This window comes from Penicillium psychrosexuale (genome assembly GCF_028828465.1).
Source record: "Penicillium psychrosexuale strain IBT 29551 chromosome Unknown utg000002l, whole genome shotgun sequence".
Classification (NCBI taxonomy): Eukaryota; Fungi; Ascomycota; class Eurotiomycetes; order Eurotiales; family Aspergillaceae; genus Penicillium; species Penicillium psychrosexuale.
Window position 1 is genome coordinate 4,934,826 of NW_026643187.1, and position 18,971 is coordinate 4,953,796.

General features: G+C 49.6%; 8 protein-coding genes across 8 annotated transcripts; 4 read left to right on the top strand and 4 right to left on the bottom strand.

Annotated features, from left to right (window-relative positions):
* Positions 1–123: 123 nt before the first annotated feature.
* On the top strand, positions 124–2,577 carry N7518_003005 (putative C6 transcription factor (Gal4); the record flags this gene model as incomplete). The annotated part of the gene is made up of 7 exons (XM_057183932.1): positions 124–179; positions 249–278; positions 337–431; positions 487–797; positions 853–1,532; positions 1,586–2,103; positions 2,157–2,577. Exons 1-7 carry the CDS (start codon positions 147–149, stop codon positions 2,575–2,577), a joined length of 2,088 nt encoding a protein of 695 aa, XP_057045382.1. The 5' UTR covers positions 124–146.
* A 549-nt stretch (positions 2,578–3,126) lies between these two features.
* N7518_003006 (sugar porter family MFS transporter) lies at positions 3,127–5,211 on the top strand (the record flags this gene model as incomplete). Its single annotated transcript, XM_057183933.1, has 8 exons — positions 3,127–3,207; positions 3,259–3,655; positions 3,706–4,148; positions 4,199–4,289; positions 4,350–4,655; positions 4,713–4,809; positions 4,866–4,992; positions 5,062–5,211. 8 exons carry the CDS (start codon positions 3,127–3,129, stop codon positions 5,209–5,211), a joined length of 1,692 nt encoding a protein of 563 aa, XP_057045383.1.
* A 1,232-nt stretch (positions 5,212–6,443) lies between these two features.
* N7518_003007 (uncharacterized protein) lies at positions 6,444–7,289 on the top strand (the record flags this gene model as incomplete). The annotated part of the gene is made up of 2 exons (XM_057183934.1): positions 6,444–6,987; positions 7,075–7,289. The coding sequence occupies 2 exons, from the start codon at positions 6,444–6,446 to the stop codon at positions 7,287–7,289; spliced, it is 759 nt and encodes a 252-aa protein (XP_057045384.1).
* A 717-nt stretch (positions 7,290–8,006) lies between these two features.
* N7518_003008 (OTU family ubiquitin thioesterase) lies at positions 8,007–9,602 on the bottom strand (the record flags this gene model as incomplete). Its single annotated transcript, XM_057183935.1, has 6 exons — positions 8,007–8,082; positions 8,136–8,591; positions 8,639–8,910; positions 8,969–9,234; positions 9,283–9,346; positions 9,393–9,602. 6 exons carry the CDS (start codon positions 9,600–9,602, stop codon positions 8,007–8,009), a joined length of 1,344 nt encoding a protein of 447 aa, XP_057045385.1.
* A 2,614-nt stretch (positions 9,603–12,216) lies between these two features.
* Positions 12,217–13,834, bottom strand: N7518_003009 (uncharacterized protein; the record flags this gene model as incomplete). Its single annotated transcript, XM_057183936.1, has 4 exons — positions 12,217–13,419; positions 13,470–13,530; positions 13,581–13,739; positions 13,791–13,834. 4 exons carry the CDS (start codon positions 13,832–13,834, stop codon positions 12,217–12,219), a joined length of 1,467 nt encoding a protein of 488 aa, XP_057045386.1.
* A 985-nt stretch (positions 13,835–14,819) lies between these two features.
* On the top strand, positions 14,820–15,843 carry rho3 (Rho family GTPase RHO3; the record flags this gene model as incomplete). The annotated part of the gene is made up of 7 exons (XM_057183937.1): positions 14,820–14,869; positions 14,929–14,979; positions 15,045–15,062; positions 15,134–15,150; positions 15,194–15,411; positions 15,470–15,671; positions 15,725–15,843. 7 exons carry the CDS (start codon positions 14,820–14,822, stop codon positions 15,841–15,843), a joined length of 675 nt encoding a protein of 224 aa, XP_057045387.1.
* Positions 15,844–16,307: 464 nt separating this feature from the next.
* N7518_003011 (lipoyl(octanoyl) transferase LIP2) lies at positions 16,308–17,219 on the bottom strand (the record flags this gene model as incomplete). The annotated part of the gene is made up of 1 exon (XM_057183938.1): positions 16,308–17,219. One exon carries the CDS (start codon positions 17,217–17,219, stop codon positions 16,308–16,310), a length of 912 nt encoding a protein of 303 aa, XP_057045388.1.
* A 426-nt stretch (positions 17,220–17,645) lies between these two features.
* N7518_003012 (pyridoxamine 5'-phosphate oxidase family protein) lies at positions 17,646–18,438 on the bottom strand (the record flags this gene model as incomplete). The annotated part of the gene is made up of 2 exons (XM_057183939.1): positions 17,646–18,257; positions 18,322–18,438. The coding sequence occupies 2 exons, from the start codon at positions 18,436–18,438 to the stop codon at positions 17,646–17,648; spliced, it is 729 nt and encodes a 242-aa protein (XP_057045389.1).
* Between the last annotated feature and the right edge of the window lie 533 nt (positions 18,439–18,971).

Below are 18,971 nucleotides of genomic sequence, written 5' to 3' on the forward strand. Positions count from 1 at the left end.
TGATACCCGATGTGGAGGTGTTCTCGCGAACCATTTTCCGTTCATCATATCAAATGCATTGGCTAACTGTTATAGATGACTGCCGTTGTATGGCATCAAAGCGCATTGGATACAAGATATAATATATCTAACTTGCCTCGATAAAGATGGCTAGCACGCGTGATTCGCACTCATTTGCTGTATGTATTGATCGGCCTGCATGATAGTTGAGATAAAAAGCAAGGGTTGAAGTCTGACTTTCTAAATAGTGCGACGAATGCCGCTTGCGCAAGTCAAGAGTAAGTGCCTTGTATTGAACCCCTGCAGGCTCCGGCCCATTTAACCCGGGTATTATAGTGCTCAAAAGAGCGGCCAGTTTGTCTGCAATGCCGACAGCTGAACAAAGAATGTGTATACAGCCCCAAAGTCAGCAGAAGTCCTCTGACTCGGCAGTAAGTGGCCAGAACCAAAAAGTTGGTATTTAGACAAGGCTGACTGACTACCCAGACACTTAACCTATGTTGAAGATCGCCTACACTCATTTGAAACAGCCTTAGGAAGGCTGTTCCCGGGTGGTGATCTGGATGCTACACTTCGTTCTCTTTTGCAAAATCCGGAGGTCCCGAGGGCCCCTTCATCCAAGTCCTCTTCGAGGCACTCAACCCCCAAGCATGAGCCAGAACGGGCTGAACCAGCACCAGAAGCTCTCCCACAGCAAGCCGATGGCTTTGACTGGGCTGAAAAAGAAATTACGCTTGGTGATTTGACAGACGGTATGGCTGCGCTGTCTATTAAGCCCGAAGGAGCTGGCTACTTTGGTTAGTTATATCCATTATAGATTAACTTTCATTTCCGAACTGACACAGATCCCAGGTGCGTCTTCAAGTGTCGTGCCATTACGAGCACTTTTTGATCATGGATTTGACCTGAATATACCTGTCCGCTCGGCAAGGTCGGGAGGCGTGCCTCTCAAAGCACAGCTTCTGGAAAGTGCCCCATCCGGACTGATCGAACAAGCGTTTATCGACGCTTTCTTCCTCAACTATCATACCAGCTATCCATTCATCCACGAGCCTACCTTCCGGATGCAGTTTAATGACCCATCTCTACGCCCGCATGGTACGGCCTGGCATATCCTCCTAAACACGATCTTAGCTCTTGGAGCCTGGTGCATCGGCGATGACAGCTCAGACCTCGATATTACATTCTACCAAGAAGCCAGAGGATACTTGCAGCAGGCGTCTGTCTTTGAGAGTGGAAATTTGACATTAGTCCAAGGATTATTGTTACTGAGCAACTATGCACAGAAACGGAACAAGCCCAACACCGGATGGAATTATCTTGGTCTGGCAGTTCGAATGGCCATGAGTTTGGGTCTTCACAAGGAGTTCCCTGGCTGGAAGATCAGTCTGCTCCAAAGAGAAATCCGCAGAAGATTGTGGTGGGGAGTTTTCATCTTCGACAGCGGCGCAGCCAAGACCTTCGGAAGACCGATCCTCCTCCCAGAGGACAGTGTCATGGATGCGAAGCAGGTTCGGAATATCCACGAAGAGGTATTTACAACCAAGATATAACATAAAAAAGCAGCAATGACTAATAATTACAGGCCTTGACTCCCACAACAACAACTCTGCCGGCCGAATCGGCCGGCCCAACCATCTACTCCGGCTTAATTGCCCAGGCCAGATTCCACCTCCTCACCAATAGCGTCTACCAACGCCTCATCTCCAGCCCCAGCCTCACCCCAGAAGACACACTGAACCTGCAAAAACCTATCGAAGAATGGTACAACGGTCTTCCATCTTACCTCAAGCACCCGCAGTTGCCTATCTCCATGCAGCCAGCGAATATAGACCCAGACTCCCTCGCACTCGTGCGCAACCGCCTGCTATGGCGAAACTGGAATCTCACTATTCTGATCTACAGACCAATCGTACTCCGCTGGGCCGCTAGACGCTGGGCCCCACATAGCGGCAGTCCAGGCACACCGGACGCAGGGTCCGAAGACCCCTTCGAAACGGAGTGTCGATTACGCTGTCTCCAGAATGCGCGTCTGACCATCTCCTCCATCTCGGAGTACATGGCGAACTACATGTGCACCAGACTTGGAGCCTGGTACATGCTGTATGTATTTCCATACTAATACTCCAGTCGACCGACATCTAACATAAAAATAGCTACTTCCTCTTCCAAGCAGGCCTCATCCCCATAGTCTTCCTAATGACCGATCCCTCAAATCCAGAAGCCGCCACCTGGCTACAGGACATCGAAACCACAAAATCCCTCCTAACCCACCCCTCCCTCGGCACAAACCGCTTCGCAAGCCGCTGCTTCGAAGTCATCAACCGATTGCTCGGCCCGCCAACGCACACAGTGCCAAACGGACTCCCGCCCGACGATGGCCAGCTCGACTCCCAGCAACTCCAGCACCAGCACATGTCTCCGCAGTTGCAGCCGAACATGATGCCGTTCCCCGGGCAGCTCTTTAATGATCCCGAATTCGGCGGGGTCCTGTTTCCGGTCGAGCAGCATATGCAAATGCCTAATACGGGGGTCATGGATTTTTCGGAATGGGTGAATTTCCCCGCGACGGAATAAATGGCTGTAGTTTTGATATTGATTTCTTTTGTTTGTATGTATCTTGCATTGTAGGATGGGTATATGGAGAAATGGGATTAGGACTTGGAAATAGTCATATAGGTTTCAGCGAATACTCCAACGCATGACTTTGATAGTGGATTTAACGTGGCATCCTATGTCAAGAGTTTCATCTGTCGGATAATGGGAATGGTAAATAAGTGTTTATTTCTTTTCCCGGGTCGTTCGATCAACCGACGATCCTTGACAGGGATTCCCCGCAATATCAAACTCACCCACCTCGGGCCCACCAAACTCGGGGAAACGCTTTGTCCCAGGCCCTTCCCCCTTTCAGTTGGAGCGGAGTAGACCTCTCCGTTGATTTTCATTCTATCAGACCATGTGCCTCGATCTAAGCTTTCGGAGCACTGTATTCCTTCATCTATACCCCAGACGGAGTCCTGTGTTCCTAAACAGAGGGCAGTTCCGATACTTAGCTTGGAGTCATATACTACGATATAAAGCCTAGCGACAATCCTTTCTCATCTGTTCAGAAAATATTGACATATTATGGCTACTACTGCAGATAGCGCCCCGAAGGGTGGCTTTGCGCTTGTCCTACAGAATCCCTTTCTCTGCGGTGTTGCATCGGTAAGTTTCTGCTCTTGACATATCGCTGTTCATTCATTGAACTTGGTACAGTTCTCGACCCTAGGTGGGCTGTTATTCGGCTACGATCAAGGAGTCATTAGTGGTGTTATCACCATGGAGTCCTTTGGAGCTCGGTACCCCCGCGTCTTTGCAGAAAGCGGTTTCAAGGGCTGGTTCGTGTCAACCCTATTGCTAGCAGCTTGGGCTGGTTCCTTGATCAACGGACCAATCGCCGATCGAGTTGGGCGGAAGATGTCCATTAACCTGGCAGTAGTGGTCTTCGTCGTTGGTTCTGTTATTCAATGCGCTGCTATGAGTGTCCCGATGCTATTCGCCGGTCGAGCTATTGCTGGCTTGGCTGTTGGTCAACTGACCATGGTTGTGCCGCTGTATATTTCAGAGGTTTCTATTCCGGAAATTCGCGGGGGACTTGTGGTTCTACAGCAATGTAGGTTGTTCTCGAGGTTGGAATATGGCTCGTCGGCTAACTTGTGTTAGTATCCGTGACTCTTGGAATCTTGTTCAGCTACTGGATCGACTATGGAACGAACTACATTGGTGGCACCCGATGCGCTCCTGAAATCCCGTACTCCGGTGGTACAATCTCAAACCCTACCTTCGACCCTTACCATGATGTCCCTGCTGGTGGCTGCACCGGGCAGTCCGAGGTGTCGTGGCGTCTCCCCCTGGCCCTGCAGATTGTCCCAGCTGTTATCCTCGGTGTTGGGATGCTGTTCTTCCCAGACTCGCCCCGTTGGTTGTTGATGAAGGAGCGTGATGACGACTCGTTGCACGCACTCTCAAGGCTGCGCCGCATGGATCGCGATAGTCCTATTCTCCTTAACGAGTACCTTGAAATCAAGGCCTCTATCATGTTGGAAAATTCCTTTGCGAGGGACAATTTCCCTAATCTCTCCGGATACAAGTTGCACGTTGCTCAGGTTTGTTGCCAATTCCCCATACAACCGGCTTCGCTGACACTCTTCAAAAGTACATGTCCTTCTTCACAGCATGGTCCCGCTTCAGGCGGTTGGCTATTGGCTGCATCGTGATGTTCTTCCAGCAGTTCATGGGTTGCAATGGTATGTCATTTCCCCTACTACACACACTCATCCATCTATAGCAGTATCTAATCCACACAGCCATGATCTACTACGCACCTACGATCTTTGCCCAGCTTGGCCTGGATGGAAACACCACCTCCCTCCTTGCTACTGGTGTTTATGGCATCGTCAACTGTCTTAGTACCCTCCCCGCACTTTTGTTCATCGACAAAGTCGGTCGTCGACCCCTGCTCATGGCAGGCGCTGCGGGAACTTGCATCTCGCTGGTCATTGTAGGCGGCATCCTGGGTGGCTTTGGTTCCTCACTCGTGAGCAATAAATCTGCTGGTTGGGCTGGTATTGCCTTTATCTACATCTACGATATCAACTTCTCCTATTCCTTCGGTGAGATCATGCCTTGTACTTTTCTCCGACATTCAACTAACAACATCTTCACAACAGCCCCTATCGGCTGGGTTCTTCCTTCGGAAATTTTCAACCTTTCAATTAGATCCAAGGCCATATCCATCACAACCTCGGCAACATGGATGTGCAACTTGTAAGTAACATTATTAATCAGGCATTCGATTCGAATCTAACAACTCTGTCTTGCAGCATCATTGGCCTTGTCACGCCTGATATGCTCGAGTCCATCACCTGGGGCACATACATCTTCTTTGCTGCCTTCTGTCTTCTTGCGTTCGCATTCACCTTCTTCTGCATCCCCGAGACCCGTGGAAAGGTACGTTCTGCAACCAGAGCGGACCGCATTATCCATGGAAGATTGACGATGCTAACTATTTCCCAACAGACCCTCGAAGACATGGATCTCATTTTCGGTGACACAGCCGCTCACGAAGAAAAGAAGCGCATCAAGCGTATCGAAGCCGAGTTGCGCGGAACGCCGATTGAAGAAGATGATCTCATCAAGCCGGTTGGTTCCCATGTGGAACAGGCATGAACGCCAACGTCGGCTCAAAGAGAAGGTTACCCGTACATAATGATTTATTCGAAGCAGGACTTCAATTGCACTACAAGAAATTGACATAATGTGACATTGGCTTCAGGGCTCCTTCCCAAGTTCCCCGTGTAAACAAAGAAGGCAAACAATGTAAACTGGAAGGCGCCATGTGACATTGACATTGACAAAGCAGGTGCGAGGGACCTGTCGCACGTTAGGAAGGCACGTGGGTTGGGGGTATAAAAGGGTCCCTCCCCCCATTTCTCTTCTTCTCTCCTCCCCATCTCTCTGGCCACCATCTCTCCGTCCACCCCCTCCCCTCCCCTCCCCCCTCCCCCCGAGACAGCGTTGACAGAGGGTACCGTAGCATATGCTGCTTCACCTACCACAGGGATCATAACATTACCATTGTTATGAGGTCCATGTAGGTCTACATCAGATACCAAACCTAGCGTTCTCGTGGACGTTCCTGAAGTCGTGGCTCTCATTGCCATTTGACAAGTCCCACGGAATACATGTAGATAGCCATAGCTGAGTTGAACTCCTAGACTTAATCTCTCCACGTATTCTCTGTCTCCTTTGTATCACAGAATCGTTGGCGACGAGGTCCTCGCAGATGGTTCTAGCACGACGTGATCCCTCTCGAACGCGTAAACCAAGGTCTCTGTAGCCTTGCCTTGGTGCTGGATTCCTGTTATGTATCACATGCCAAAATCAACAAATGTGAATACACCTTCGATGTCAGTCCTGTAGATAACGGCGTCAGGTTGGAATTTCTGGCTTATTCCGATCGATCACCAAAACCGGGGTTTATTTCAATATCATTGAAGCACGGATGGAACTGTTGAGAATCGATCACAAGATGGCCCATGAGCGAGTACTGGAATGGGACAATGACAACGGTCATATCGACTCTGTGCAGCCCATGTGAAACCCATCTTCACTACCAAAACCAACACAACTTGCGTGATTATTGCGCAGATTCGCCAGCGGACCACCAAGCCCTGCAAATCCCATCGCATCCAGTTACCAAAGAACAGCAACCTAGCCTCGAGACGCACGTCAGCTGCTAGACAATGGTTTCTCAAGAGCCATCAGGTGCAAAAGGCAGCATCTGACCTATCCAGCACAATGCAATAAATACTCACCCTGCTGGAATCAAACCCCAAATCAATCTCCCAATCTCCCAATCTTCCAAATATCCCATCTCATCCCAAAGTCCAACCCCAACCATGCCACCCCCACCCTCAACCCCCCTCCACATCGGCATCCTCCTCCTCGAAACAACCCAACTCCTCGACCTATCCGCCATAGACCTCCTCTACATGACAACGCCCGAATACCTAACCTCCTGCCCCCTCGCACTCCCTCAATCCCTAATATCAATGAGCCGACCCTGCAAAATGCACTACATAACCGCCAACACCGCAACCCAAATCCACACAACCTCCCAACTCTCAATCCAACCAACCTCCTCACTAACCGACCCCGCCGTATCCCCCGGAACCCTAGACCTAGTACTCATCCCCGGCCCGTCGCCGAAATCCATGCCGCCGGCGAATGAATACCTGGACTTTGTGCGCGCGCATTTCGAGGCTGGCACGCTGGTGTTGGCGGTTTGTACGGCGGCGTTTGTTGCTGGGTATGCCGGTGTTGCGGATGGGCGTAGGGTTACGGCGCCGAGGTTGTTGGTTCCTGAGATGAGAAGGATGTTTCCTGGGGCGGACTGGGATGAGAGGGTTCGTGTTGTTAGGGATGGGAATTTGTGGACTTGTGGTGTGTTTTTTACTTTCTTTCTTTCGGGTTCGAGTTTGAGTTCCGGCTTGAGGTGATGTACATGTATGTGCATACTAATACTGCTAGGCGGAATCACCAACGGCCATGATCTAGTCATAGCCTACCTGCGAGACCATTACCCAGCCGCATTAGTGAATACGATCCTCGCCGCTGCGGATATCACTCCCCGTCCGGCGGCGTATGCTACTTCCGCGACGGGGGAAACAGATACCGTGTACGTCCTGTGGCAGGTTATTAAGGCATTTTCGAAAACAGCGGTTTGGTTCTTTGGTAAGAAGTGATTGTTGACCTTCTACTTCTACCTTATACCTTCTAGAAGTGTGGTAACATTCCACCGACGTCATCCCGAGGCTTAAAATGAGGATCGAGGATTAAGGTTTCTTGTTTCTTTTGGGATAAATTTAAAAAAAACTAAAATGTGACATCTGGTAGTGGGTACTCGTACTACTATTTTGGTGAAACGTGTTGATTCAAGATACGGCAGTATACCGAGTCGGACCCAGTTCTAGAGAGGATCCCATCTCCAACCTTATTCTACGTGTCGACGCGAAGCACACAGGTATGGTTCAATAGTAGTGCATTCCTTGCAGTTCCAAAGCCTAAAAAAATGGAGAGAAGAGGAGAACAAAAACGAACACAGACCCCAAGGTTTGAGAAAAACGAGAGAAGAAAAAAAAACCAATCAATCTGGGCGAGAACGCTCGTACCATGCAACGCGCTGCACCACGCTAAAGAGGACAATCATAGAGAAGAGAAGTGAAGAAGAGGAGGAAGAGAAGAGAAGAGGAAAGGAAAAAGAAAGAGGAAGATATGAATCATGCCTACCCTAGACCCGAAAGGGAAAAAGGTAAGTTTCATCAGAATAACTTGAGAGCGATGTGCTGGCCTAGTCCCTGACAACCCAGAACCATAATACGAGTCGAGCCAATTAACCCAGATCATTAAGAAGAAATGCGACAACGTGATCCACTGCTCTTATCATGCATGACCGCCCAGTTTTATCGTCGTTCATGCGGTTCCCAATGGATCGGTTCAAAGTCGGAATTCTGGAAATGGGCTTGGTTGTACGGGGAGCTAAGAGAAAAGTTAGTATTAGTAATGAATGTGGACCTGAAAGTTAAACTTACTTTTTGAAAGGTGGCGTGACTGGTAACGATCGGCTGAGATTCGGCTTCATCACCAACGGGTTTAGGCGGATCTGCGGGCCGTCTGACGTTCGACTGGGCAATGAAGTCATCGGTGGCGGGGCGGAGGACGGTGGCGCCATATGTGGAGCAGGGGAGACAGGAACCGACGGGATGGGCGCGTGGGTTGGCATAGGCGATTGATACATGTCTTGTTGCGGGGACATGCGGAATGGACTGGCGGGAGTTGGCGAGACAGAAGGCATTGGAGACATGGGACCACCCATTCCAAAGGATGCGTCCTGCATCAGGTTGGGAATGGCCATTAAGCTGGGATTGACGTCGAATCCGAGAGCAGCTTGGTCCCAGGAGGAGTAGTCGGACGTCATCCCGTATTGGAGGTTGACTATGGGTGCCATATTCAAAGTTTCGACCGGGTAAAGGATATCATAATGGCCGCTGTGGATGTTAAACGTGGTCAACACATACTGACTGGAGAAACTCACGGTCGGTATAGGAGGCGGATTGTTGCACCACTGGGATTATGAGAGGACAGTTGATGAGGTGTCACGACGTCGCCTTCACTTCGGTCGAGGTAAAGGATTTCGACTCCAAATCCGGAGCCTTCGATTACACCGTCGATCAGTGCCTGCAGGCCAACTTCGTCGATTTCGGTCTTGACCGGGTCTATCCGCGAGCTGCAGTACTGATTGAGTGACATGGGAAGGAAAGCCTGGTACCGGCTCGGGTTGAGCTTCATCCAGGCACTAGTCAAGATCTGAGAGAATCAGTTTACGTCGGAGGGAAGGGAATGGCGCGCATCATCCGAGACATACTCGGAAGTGGGTAATGATAGCATCAGAGCAGTAGCCCTCGTTAAAAGCCTCGACGAGGAAAGACTCGTCCCGGGCGCCATTCTGGATAGCAGCATGGGTTCGGTTGAGGACATCCTCCGTAGCATCGACAAAGATCTCGTAGATAGAATCCGACAGACCGACCCGTTCCAAAAGCGAAGTAAGAGACTTCATTCTCCGGATCTCGGTTTCAATACGGAGCGTGTCTCTGAGGGTGAAGAGGGTCTCGAAATAACCAAATGCCACAGCTGTAAGGATTAGAATAAGATACACACGATATCAAGACATAACCATACCTCTCCAACCACAATTCCCGTCGCCTTTCATGATTCGGCATTCGGGATGGGTGATAGAAAGCGCCTGGGCAAGTTAGACGAGACATGGTAACGGCTCAAACCAAGCTTACATTCGTCTTTGTAGCTAGAGTAGGATCCGCATTCGAGTAATCCAAGGCGATGCTGTGGCTAGACTGTTTTATTGAGACAAGGGGACCCTGTCGACACGGTATCAGCCAGGGCTGCAGAGGATAGTCGAAACCAATTACCTGGACTTCGGGCTGGTAGTTGTTGGACAGCTTCTGGAAGCGCTCCATCTCGTCGGCGGAGAGCGCATTCATATTGGCGGGGTGAGAGGAGACTGGATGGGAGAAAGCAGTTGACAATGAAAGCGCTACAGGCGAGAGAAACGACGAGGGAAGGGCGTCCCGGTAAAAATTGACGGGATTCTGCTTTTCCGGGAACGGCTGGTGAATACCGAAATGATTCCAAGTAGGTTTTGATAACATCGCATACGGTGGAGTTGTGCTTATTCGAGTCGAAGAGTGCGCAGTTATGTCAATGTTGTCTGAGGATGTTAGATGACAGAGAATAAAATAAGAGAGAAAAAAAAAATAAGAAAATAAGATGACATACAGCTCGAATGGACATTTCCTTTGGAATATTCGGGCGAAATACGGCTTCACACTTTTGGCTCGTACGACAGTGTGTCCCAGAATAGCGGATCGGCTTTTACTATCAGAGTCTCAGCATGACGATCAGACGCAAAACATGCAGAGCAGCCATTGATGGGTCGAATGCAAATCCACGAGCACCCGGGGGACGAATAGGGACGAATAGGAAGATACAAGAAGTAAGACGGGTCAAGGGAAGGTGTACTACAAGCCGCTAGGACTCCTGTGATGCCAAAGAAGTTTTGTGATGAAGAGCCCAGAAGCGTCCACTTGGAATATCACAATCACATGGGAAATCAGAGTTCTATGATGTCAGGAGGATCATGGGCCAAGAGGCTATAAGCGACCCTCTTCAATGAGGGGGTGTACGAACCACACGAGTGAGATTTGACAGGGATGGAGCTGAGTTTCCAGAGCGGATATGGATTCCGGGAAATTATAAATGGAGGAGATGGTCCCCAGAATGGAAATAAGGGCGTGTGTATGACACACAATGACAAAAGAAAGAGAGCGATCGGGGGAGGTGCCCACCTTTGAGGATGCAGATGAGATAATCACGGAGGGGCCACGACCGAGTCCGAAAGATCAACGCTGGAAGAACGCTGAAAGACTGAAAGAGTAGAGAATCGATTCTCTCCAGGTCGAGTTGGAGGAGTTGGAGGAAGAGGAGAGATTTAGGGGGAAGAAGGGAGTTTTTGCGGGGACAGAAGAGAGAAAGAGGAGGATAATTGGTGAATGGCAGCCAAAACCAAGTCAGTTCGGAATATAAAAAGAAGAAAAATAAAAAGAAGAAAGGAAAGAAAAGAACAAAAAGAAAAAAGAAAAGAAAACAACGAAGTAACATGCACCGCCTACAGAAGAGCTGAACAACTCGCGTAAACGCCCTGGATTTTGGATTTTAATTTATGAAGTTGGACACAAGTTGTACATAGTTAGGTTGTACGATGGTAGTATACCCCACAAACATATAGATATAGTTACTCGAATAGGAAGAAATATATCCGTATATCGTATATCGTATATCGTATATCTTCCTATCTCAACTACTTCCAGCTACGCCTACGCCTATGCACAACCCTTCTACTATTGAGTATTTTAACTATGTTGTATCAAATCCCTAGTATCACCCCCTACTTATTATCCACCCAATTGCAGCGTCGGACTAATCGGAGCTCTATCATTCTCCACGGACTCGCCCAACGCATACATAAAACATATATAAAACATAGAAAAGAAATAAAAAACCCAAGCGAAAGGGAAAAACGCCAACAAACCCAGGGTAAAAGCAAAAGGCCCCAAAAGCGGGGTTTGCGAAAATCTCCAGAGCGACTGGGATAATTCGTTGGGCTCGTGATTGGTGCAGCGCCCCGATTTGATGCAACGGCCTTTTTGCTTTTTCTGCTTTTCCTTTCTTTTTCTTGCCTCGTTATTTTCGGCGATGGTGGCATTGGCTTTTGTTTTGTTTTGTTTTTTTTTTTTTTTTTCTTTCTTTCTTTCTATGTAATCCTATCATTTTACCCGAGTCGTTAGTTGTGTTGGTGGTTGTGCCTTGATTCTTGAATTGTCCATCACCCGACCTGCCCTCGGATATTCTATTCTATTCTATTCCTAAACCTATCCCTAAACCTATTCCTTGATAGGCTATTCCTATTTCTTCGATGTGATTTCAATTCCTACCGGCCCAGGCGCAGATAGAGCTCATATGCCGGCAGAACAAAATTACATCCAACGTCGGACCCGATCTGGAGAATGAAAGAAATCGGGAACTGCCCGGGACAAGGGCCCCATAGCTGATGCACATCTATCATGCAATCCTATAGGAGATAAGGAAATGTGTTCACATGTCTTTGGCCTTACGTTGCTTTGCATTTTACCTTTCTTTGTATCGGAGTGTTCTTTTTCCGATTGTAATCTCGCCTGTTTTATCTGATGTATATATTTTACGGCAGTCCTGGGTTCCAAGGTTAAACTTCCTACTTACTTTATACTACCAAGGGATTTAGACTTACAACATGCAACATACAGTATTCTACATATATTGTATACCTACCCTAGTACCCTAGTACCCTACTCCTACATCTATAAAACATACCATAAACATAAACAGTTCATCTTATCGTCATTTTAGCGCTGTCAGACCAACTCTAAATAGCGGGTCTGCTTCTCAGGACTCAACCGAACAAAGAAACGGTGAGTTCTTCTCTTTTTGTTTTCCACGCGGCTCAGCCATATATGCACACGTGGAACCAAGGGCGCTTACAGACCAACCGTTGGAAAAAGCCTAGAACAACCATTTGGTAGGCATCTTGCCTCGCCCGTCCTTGCGTGCACGGGGCGCCGTGGGTCGCATACCCTCGTCTCCAAGACTCGATTGGAAAATCGAACCTTGCGAGGGTTCGTTCGCCCGCAGCCCCTCACCGTTGAGTGTTGTTTGCCAGAGGGTGCGCAGCGCGGAGCTCCACTCTCCCACAGCTCGCAGCCGCTCCACGTCACTCGCACTCTCCACTACCACCGTCCCATTATCCTGGTCGATCTTGGCGTTGAGCTTTTTGTCCAGGATGAGGAAACTGAGAATGTCCAGCACCTCGGGCACAGAGACCTTGATGTGTTTGGAGATAAATTGCAGCGAAAACCGCGTGTAAGGCGCAATCAATTTGAGGACTGCCTTGGTGCGCATGTTGCGGCTCACCTCGTCGATGTTCTCCGCAATGAAGGGATCGGCCAGGACGTCGGGATTTTTGCTCAGCACGTCCTCGTATGCATGGATGTCGTCTCTTTGGAAGGCGTCCACCAGATCGGTCATTGCGGAAATCCGGGGGTCATTCTTGTACGGTTTAGTCTCTTGAGAATCGAACGGGTTGATGTCGGACTTCATCAGCATAGTCGTCAAGACAAGGTATTTGAGAACCTGGATTCGTTGCATGGAACCCGCCTCGTCGTAGTTCCGGAACGACTCGAAAAAGTCACTTTGTGCCTCCTTCCAGTTTTCTTCGCTCATGTGCATCTTGCCTCCGCATTCACGGATAATGCCCATGATCTTGGGATGGGGCACGGCCGACCGCACTCGGAGCGCGCGCTCGTACAAGGCCTTTAGTCGTTTGTTATTCTTCGTCTCCGAGGACATCTGGATCTCCAGCGCGTAGAGCTCGAGCAGGTATGTTCCTTTGCTGGTGTCATCCGACCCGTCCTCTCGTTGGCACGCACGGTGTAATTCCCGCATCTTCTTAGCCAGCTGTCCGTATTGCTTGCGCTCCAGCCACAGACGAGCCAGTTTAATATTTGTCTTCAGCCAAAGCCGCTCGTTGTTTGTGTTTTGGAACGATTCGAGGGTCAACGAGTAAAACTCCTCCATGCATTGATACGCCTCTGCATTATCGGATCCTTTCTCGATAAAGTCGAGCATATTGTTGATCGATTTCTCCGAGTAGTTTCGTGTAACAGCGGATTTGACGTATGTGAGCAGTTCCCGGTAGTGTGCGACGGTCTAAAAGATGGAGTCAGTATTATACAGCTAGATCAGCGAGATGAGCTTACATCGCTGTATCGCCCGAGCTTGAATTCCAGCTTGATAGCCTGCTTAAGACCTTTGAATCCCCTATATCCCATAGTTAGCATTGTCGCGATCAGCCCAGAAGCAACAATTACCAGTCGCCTTTGTCTTGTTCCATGGGCGCTATGCCTAGGAACTCGTCGACTGCCTCTTCTGGGTTGTCGACCTTGATTTGCTTGGCATTGTAGTATTTATTCTCAATTCCGATATCACCGGAATCGTCGTCGTCGGCGTCTTCATATTCAAAGTCATAACTGTGATTCCGGTCAGCTAGTCTGGTAGGTGAAGTAAACAAGGGACCGTACTCCTCATCCGCAGAGTCCTGCATAAAATCATCATCGTCTGACATCTTGGGCGTGTAATAGTTTGAAAACAGCAGAAGCGTGGTTAGGATAGAGAGGACAAAGTGGTGGGGTTGGAGTGTTGGAGAAGCTCGGTCGGATAACAGCTGCGAGCTTCCGCCTTGACTATCGTGAGGAGAGCACAGTGAGCACTGACTTGGAATTGTATTCACATTGTGCATTGACAGTATACGAACAATGTATTCAGTGTGTTTGAATAATGATTTTGTTCAATAGGTCTATGCTCATTCAATGCTAAGCTTGAATAGTTTGTTTCTTATTGTTCTACTCCGTCGAATCAGCCTATCTACGGAGTACCTACTGGTGGTTCAAGTGCCAAACATACATACACGAACTATTCCAAGCATACGAGGCGTGGCTGATAACTCAGGCTATTTACAGCAAAAAGGAAATTAAGAGTTCCACCTAGATAGTTGTATTTGACCGTCAGGGGCTTGGTATGTGATTTGTAGTCCTAATAGGCTCTCTACATGTTGAAAACGAATTGAATGTGAGCTTTAACATAGTAGGAATAGGTCCAAGCCAGACTTGTTGAAAAAAGCAAGAGACCCTAAGCTGTATACAACTTGGTAGTCTTTTAGGTCGATCCCTTCTAGAAGGTAGGAGTATAACGCTCAAGATCTAAAACACCCAGGAACATGCGCAAAGAACCCATACAATAGTTATAGTATGAAACAGTTATAAAAAGATCCATTTGACAGTCAAATCTCAAATCTCAAAATAAAAAATAAACCTCGGTGGACCAGAAGGGGGCTGATGCCATTCGCCGATCCCTCAGCCTTCAGCTCGATGTCATTGACTTAGCCAGTCCTGGAATCTTCCCCCGACAACAACCTCTCTCTTCTACTGTCACCTAATTCTCCCAACTCTCACACGCGTACCACCTCACGCACCAAACGCATAATACGCGGACATACTGTCCCATTACCCCCTCATCTCCTTACTTGGGAGTCTCCTGAATCACTCGGCGCCATGCAGCTGTGCGGCCGGCAGAAGGTGGTCCAGCGCAAGATGGTGCTGCTGTTAGTTTTGATCGGAATTTCCCCGCTAATTATTGGCGACTGGTCTGACATTATTCCAGAGGCGATGGTGCCTGCGGCAAGACATCGGCGCTGAATGTGTTTACTCGTGGGTGCGCAATCTCCCCCTCACCCGTCCCCGATGATGACAGCAATGCTAACGGACTTTGACAATTAGCTTTTTCCCGACGGTCTAGTAAGAAATCCTACTTCTTCGGAGCATATTTCAAGTGCAGGTTACTGATTCTGGTTATTGTCTGTGCTCAGCGAGCCTACAGTCTTCGGTATGCGCGCATTCCCCCGGAGTTGAATCTCCTGAACCTGCAGTGCTAACCTCGGAGGAATATAGAAAACTACGTCCATGGTACATAATCACCTCACTCTACTCCTCTGACCACGATCCCAGAAACTCACATGCCCTAGATATCTTCGTCGACAACATACATGTGGAGCTCTCGCTATGGGATACCGCCGGCCAAGAGGAGTTCGACCGACTGCGTGCGCTGTCCTACGAGGACACACACGTGCTCATGCTCTGCTTCAGCGTACGACAATCCCTCCCTGTACATCCCCGCATAGAACCTAACATGTTCCGATAACTAGGTCGACAGCCCTGACTCCTTCGAGAACGTGGCGTCGAAGTGGATGGCCGAGATCAACGAGAACTGCCCGGGCGTCCCCGTGGTCCTGACCGCACTCAAGTGCGATCTGCGCAAGGACGAGGACATGAACGACAACCCCAATACCATCAGTTTCGACCAGGGCCTCGCGAAGGCAAAGGAGATTGGCGCTGTGAAATACCTGGGTGAGTGCTCTTCGATCCATGTATATCCGATCCCCGGCTCACATTCTTTCTAGAGTGCTCTGCGGTCCAGAATCGCGGTATCAGAGAGAGCTTCTACGAGGCTGCCAAGGTTGCTCTTGCTGTTAACGCAGGCAGTGGCTCGTCCTCTGGCTCGTCTTGTGTCATTCTGTGAGGTGATGCATTGCGGTCTGTTTTTGATACACATGGTATCGCTCTATGTCTGCCATATTGGCCTTCGTTTATTTGCTGGATATCTATCCTGGAAAGGCCTATTTCTTCGCCATCTGCTTTTTTTTCTTGTTTCTCACCACGTTTCTCCGTCTCTCCCGGTTGGGTTTGTTGATTCCCCCATGCATTAGGTGTTCTGAGCTTGCTTTCGACTTTTTTTTCTTCTTCTCCGGGCAGACTATGTCTGCTCCATTCAGACCGCATAGATATTGGTCTATGTTGATTGCATGATTGCATAGCTCTGGATCTCCCTGTTCCGAGCATTTCAGCGAGGTGGTTTTTTGGCTCTTAATTACGATACACAAATGCAATTTTTCTTAGATTTTGCAGACTTGGTACTTTGTTTCAATATTTTCTACAGCCGAGCTATCAAACAGCATCGCACGCCCAAGCAACAGAAACATAGCCCTATACTAGACGGGTATCGTTCATCAAATCCTCCTCCGTAACCCTATAAACCTCATCAATCCCCTCCCCCAGCGAATTCCCAGCAAAATCCGCATTAACCCGCCCAACAAACTTCTCCACAAACGCATCAGCAACATCCCCAATCTCCAACCCCGAAACCCCCACACCCTGCAGACTCGTCGCCTCCCTGCCCTCCAGCCCACAAGCGACAATCTGCTTAAAGAACCACATCGGCTCATCGGTAACATTCAGCCCAACCCCAAAGCTGCTAATATTGCGACGCAGATGCACCCCCACAGCCGTGATCTTCCTCGGCTGCGAATCCGATTCAGATCCCGATCCCGATCCCAGCCCAGGCTTCACCCACACGCCCGGGTCTTCCGTCGTAAACCCATCCACCCCGTAGCTTTTCAGTAGGTCGATGACGCTGTTCTCTAACACACGGATGTGGCATCGCGGCGTGAGGCCCAGTCGCTTGAGGTCCAGGATCGTGTATGCGACCATCTGGCCCGGCCCGTGGTAGGTTGTCTGTCCGCCGCGGAGGGTCGGGTGGTACTCTGCCTTTGCGGGATGCGTGCCGTGCGGGACGAAGAGGGAGCGGATGGGTTCTAGCGGTGCGGGGAGGGAGAAGTTTGGGTCTGTTGGGGAGGGCGGGCGTGTGTTTGAGGGTGGGAGGTCGCGGCGGCCGGTCGTGTAGACGGGGTTTGGGGTGAAGGTGATGATTGTTGGGTCTGGGGGCGGGGGTGGGGTTTTGGATAGGGTGGAGCTTGGGTTGCTCAGCTCTTGGGAGGATATTGAGCCTGGGGAGGTGAGCTTTTTGTGTGCGAGGAGCCGGGTTGTGAGGGCTTGTTGGAGGTGCGAGACGCGGCTGAAGGGCGTTGTGTGGGGGAGGTGGAGGTGTGCGAGTCTCATTTTGGGGTTTTGATGGTGAGATATGGTGAGGTTTTCGGTATATAAGGATCGGATTTCTCAGCGCATTGTAGGTTGGAGAAGAGTTTGCGTTTTCCACGGAGTACGAGGCCGGTTGTTGCGGAGAAGCTGTGAGCTCGCTCCGATAAGGTTTGATAAGTGCACATGCCAATGGCCTCTATATTCTCTACTATTTCATATCGACAGCTGTTTGTGTTGATATGCCTCCTCTAACATGCGAGCCCAAGCCAATTGTTAAGCTGACAATTTTAGACCAATCAGCGCAAAGGGAATCATACATTGGCGTAGAGTGGTCTAAATCTAACAGCCAAATGGTACAGTTTGGCGGGGAATAGTACTAATGCGGTAGGATTCATAAGTCCATTGCTATACACTAATTCATTCATCCAATGGAAATTAAAGTCCAAACTATGGAGATGCCACGCCATTGACCAGCTCAGAGTTTTGCTCAGCAGGAAGCAGAGCCCAGTCGCGCACGCCACCCTTCCAGTCCGCAATGCGACCCTCGGTGACTCTTACAGTAACGAGTCGCACATCGGTGTCAATGGAAACGCTAGGCCGTCTCGCGTTGGGATCCTGTTGCTGCTGCTGCTGGCCGAAGAGATTGATCTCCTCCTCCTCGAAAGTATTATTCTCCAAATGACGAGCCTTACACCACGCTTCCTCCTCCGAGCCGGGCTCTAAGAACCGCGCCTCGCCCGTAATGGTAGTCGAGATGCTGGACAGCGCGCTAGTGTTCAGGTTGAGCAGCAGGCTGGCAAGGGAGGAGCGGGTAGCGGCGGGTGGTGGAGAGCCGTCGCGGTCACCTTGCGTCGGGGCCCGGGTGGGTGGGCGATGCGACACCCAGTCGTGGACCAGCAGTGAGACTCGCGGATTGGACAGCAAGTGGTTTGTTTTCCGCGATGCGGGGTTTGTGGTCATGATGATGGTGGGGTGGGGGTCGTATGGGGTCGAGGGGAGATAGGTGTAGGACATCAGTGAGATGTGGGGTGTTTTATCATCACATGTTGCCAGGTGCAGCTTGATTGGGCGATATGAGGTTAGCTTGGTGGGTTGGTTATATGTTTAACGGTGTTATACTTACGAAGCGGGAGTTCTTAAGGCACGAGACGACCTCGGATGGCAACGAGGTAGCGACATGGGGATGAGTGGTGGTGGCAGATGCCTCGTAAGACAGCGGGGGGTTGAGTGATTCGGCCATGTTAGAGATTTGAGAACCAAAAACGGTAATCGTGAAGGTAGAGCCTCGGGAGAAGATCGAGATCTGCCCACCGGGCGGTGTGCTTAGGCACTGTTTGGCCAACAACGTCATCACTTCACGCCTGTGGATTTCCAACTTCCAGGCAGCTTGCAGGTTACGCTCCGATTTACGGATATTGGTTATTCTGTGCTTATTATTGGGCACAGCAGAGAGCACTAGGCAAGTGTACACAGAGCAGTATACAATCAGTGTACAACATACACTGATTAGGTGTGCAATAGCGTGGAGACACTAGATAACGTCATAGCGGCAGATATATTGGATCTTATTGTTATATGATATTACGCTCGAGTACAAGAAAACGACTGTCCACAGCTCTGTAATACTCATAATAAGTGGCGATGTGCGGAGTATGAGTACGCTATCCATGTACAGATCCCTGCAGAAGTCCAATAGTATCGAGTACATCTCGCCGATGTCATCATTACCCACATTTAGCGCGAGATCAGCTGTAAACCGAGCCAAGTGGTACC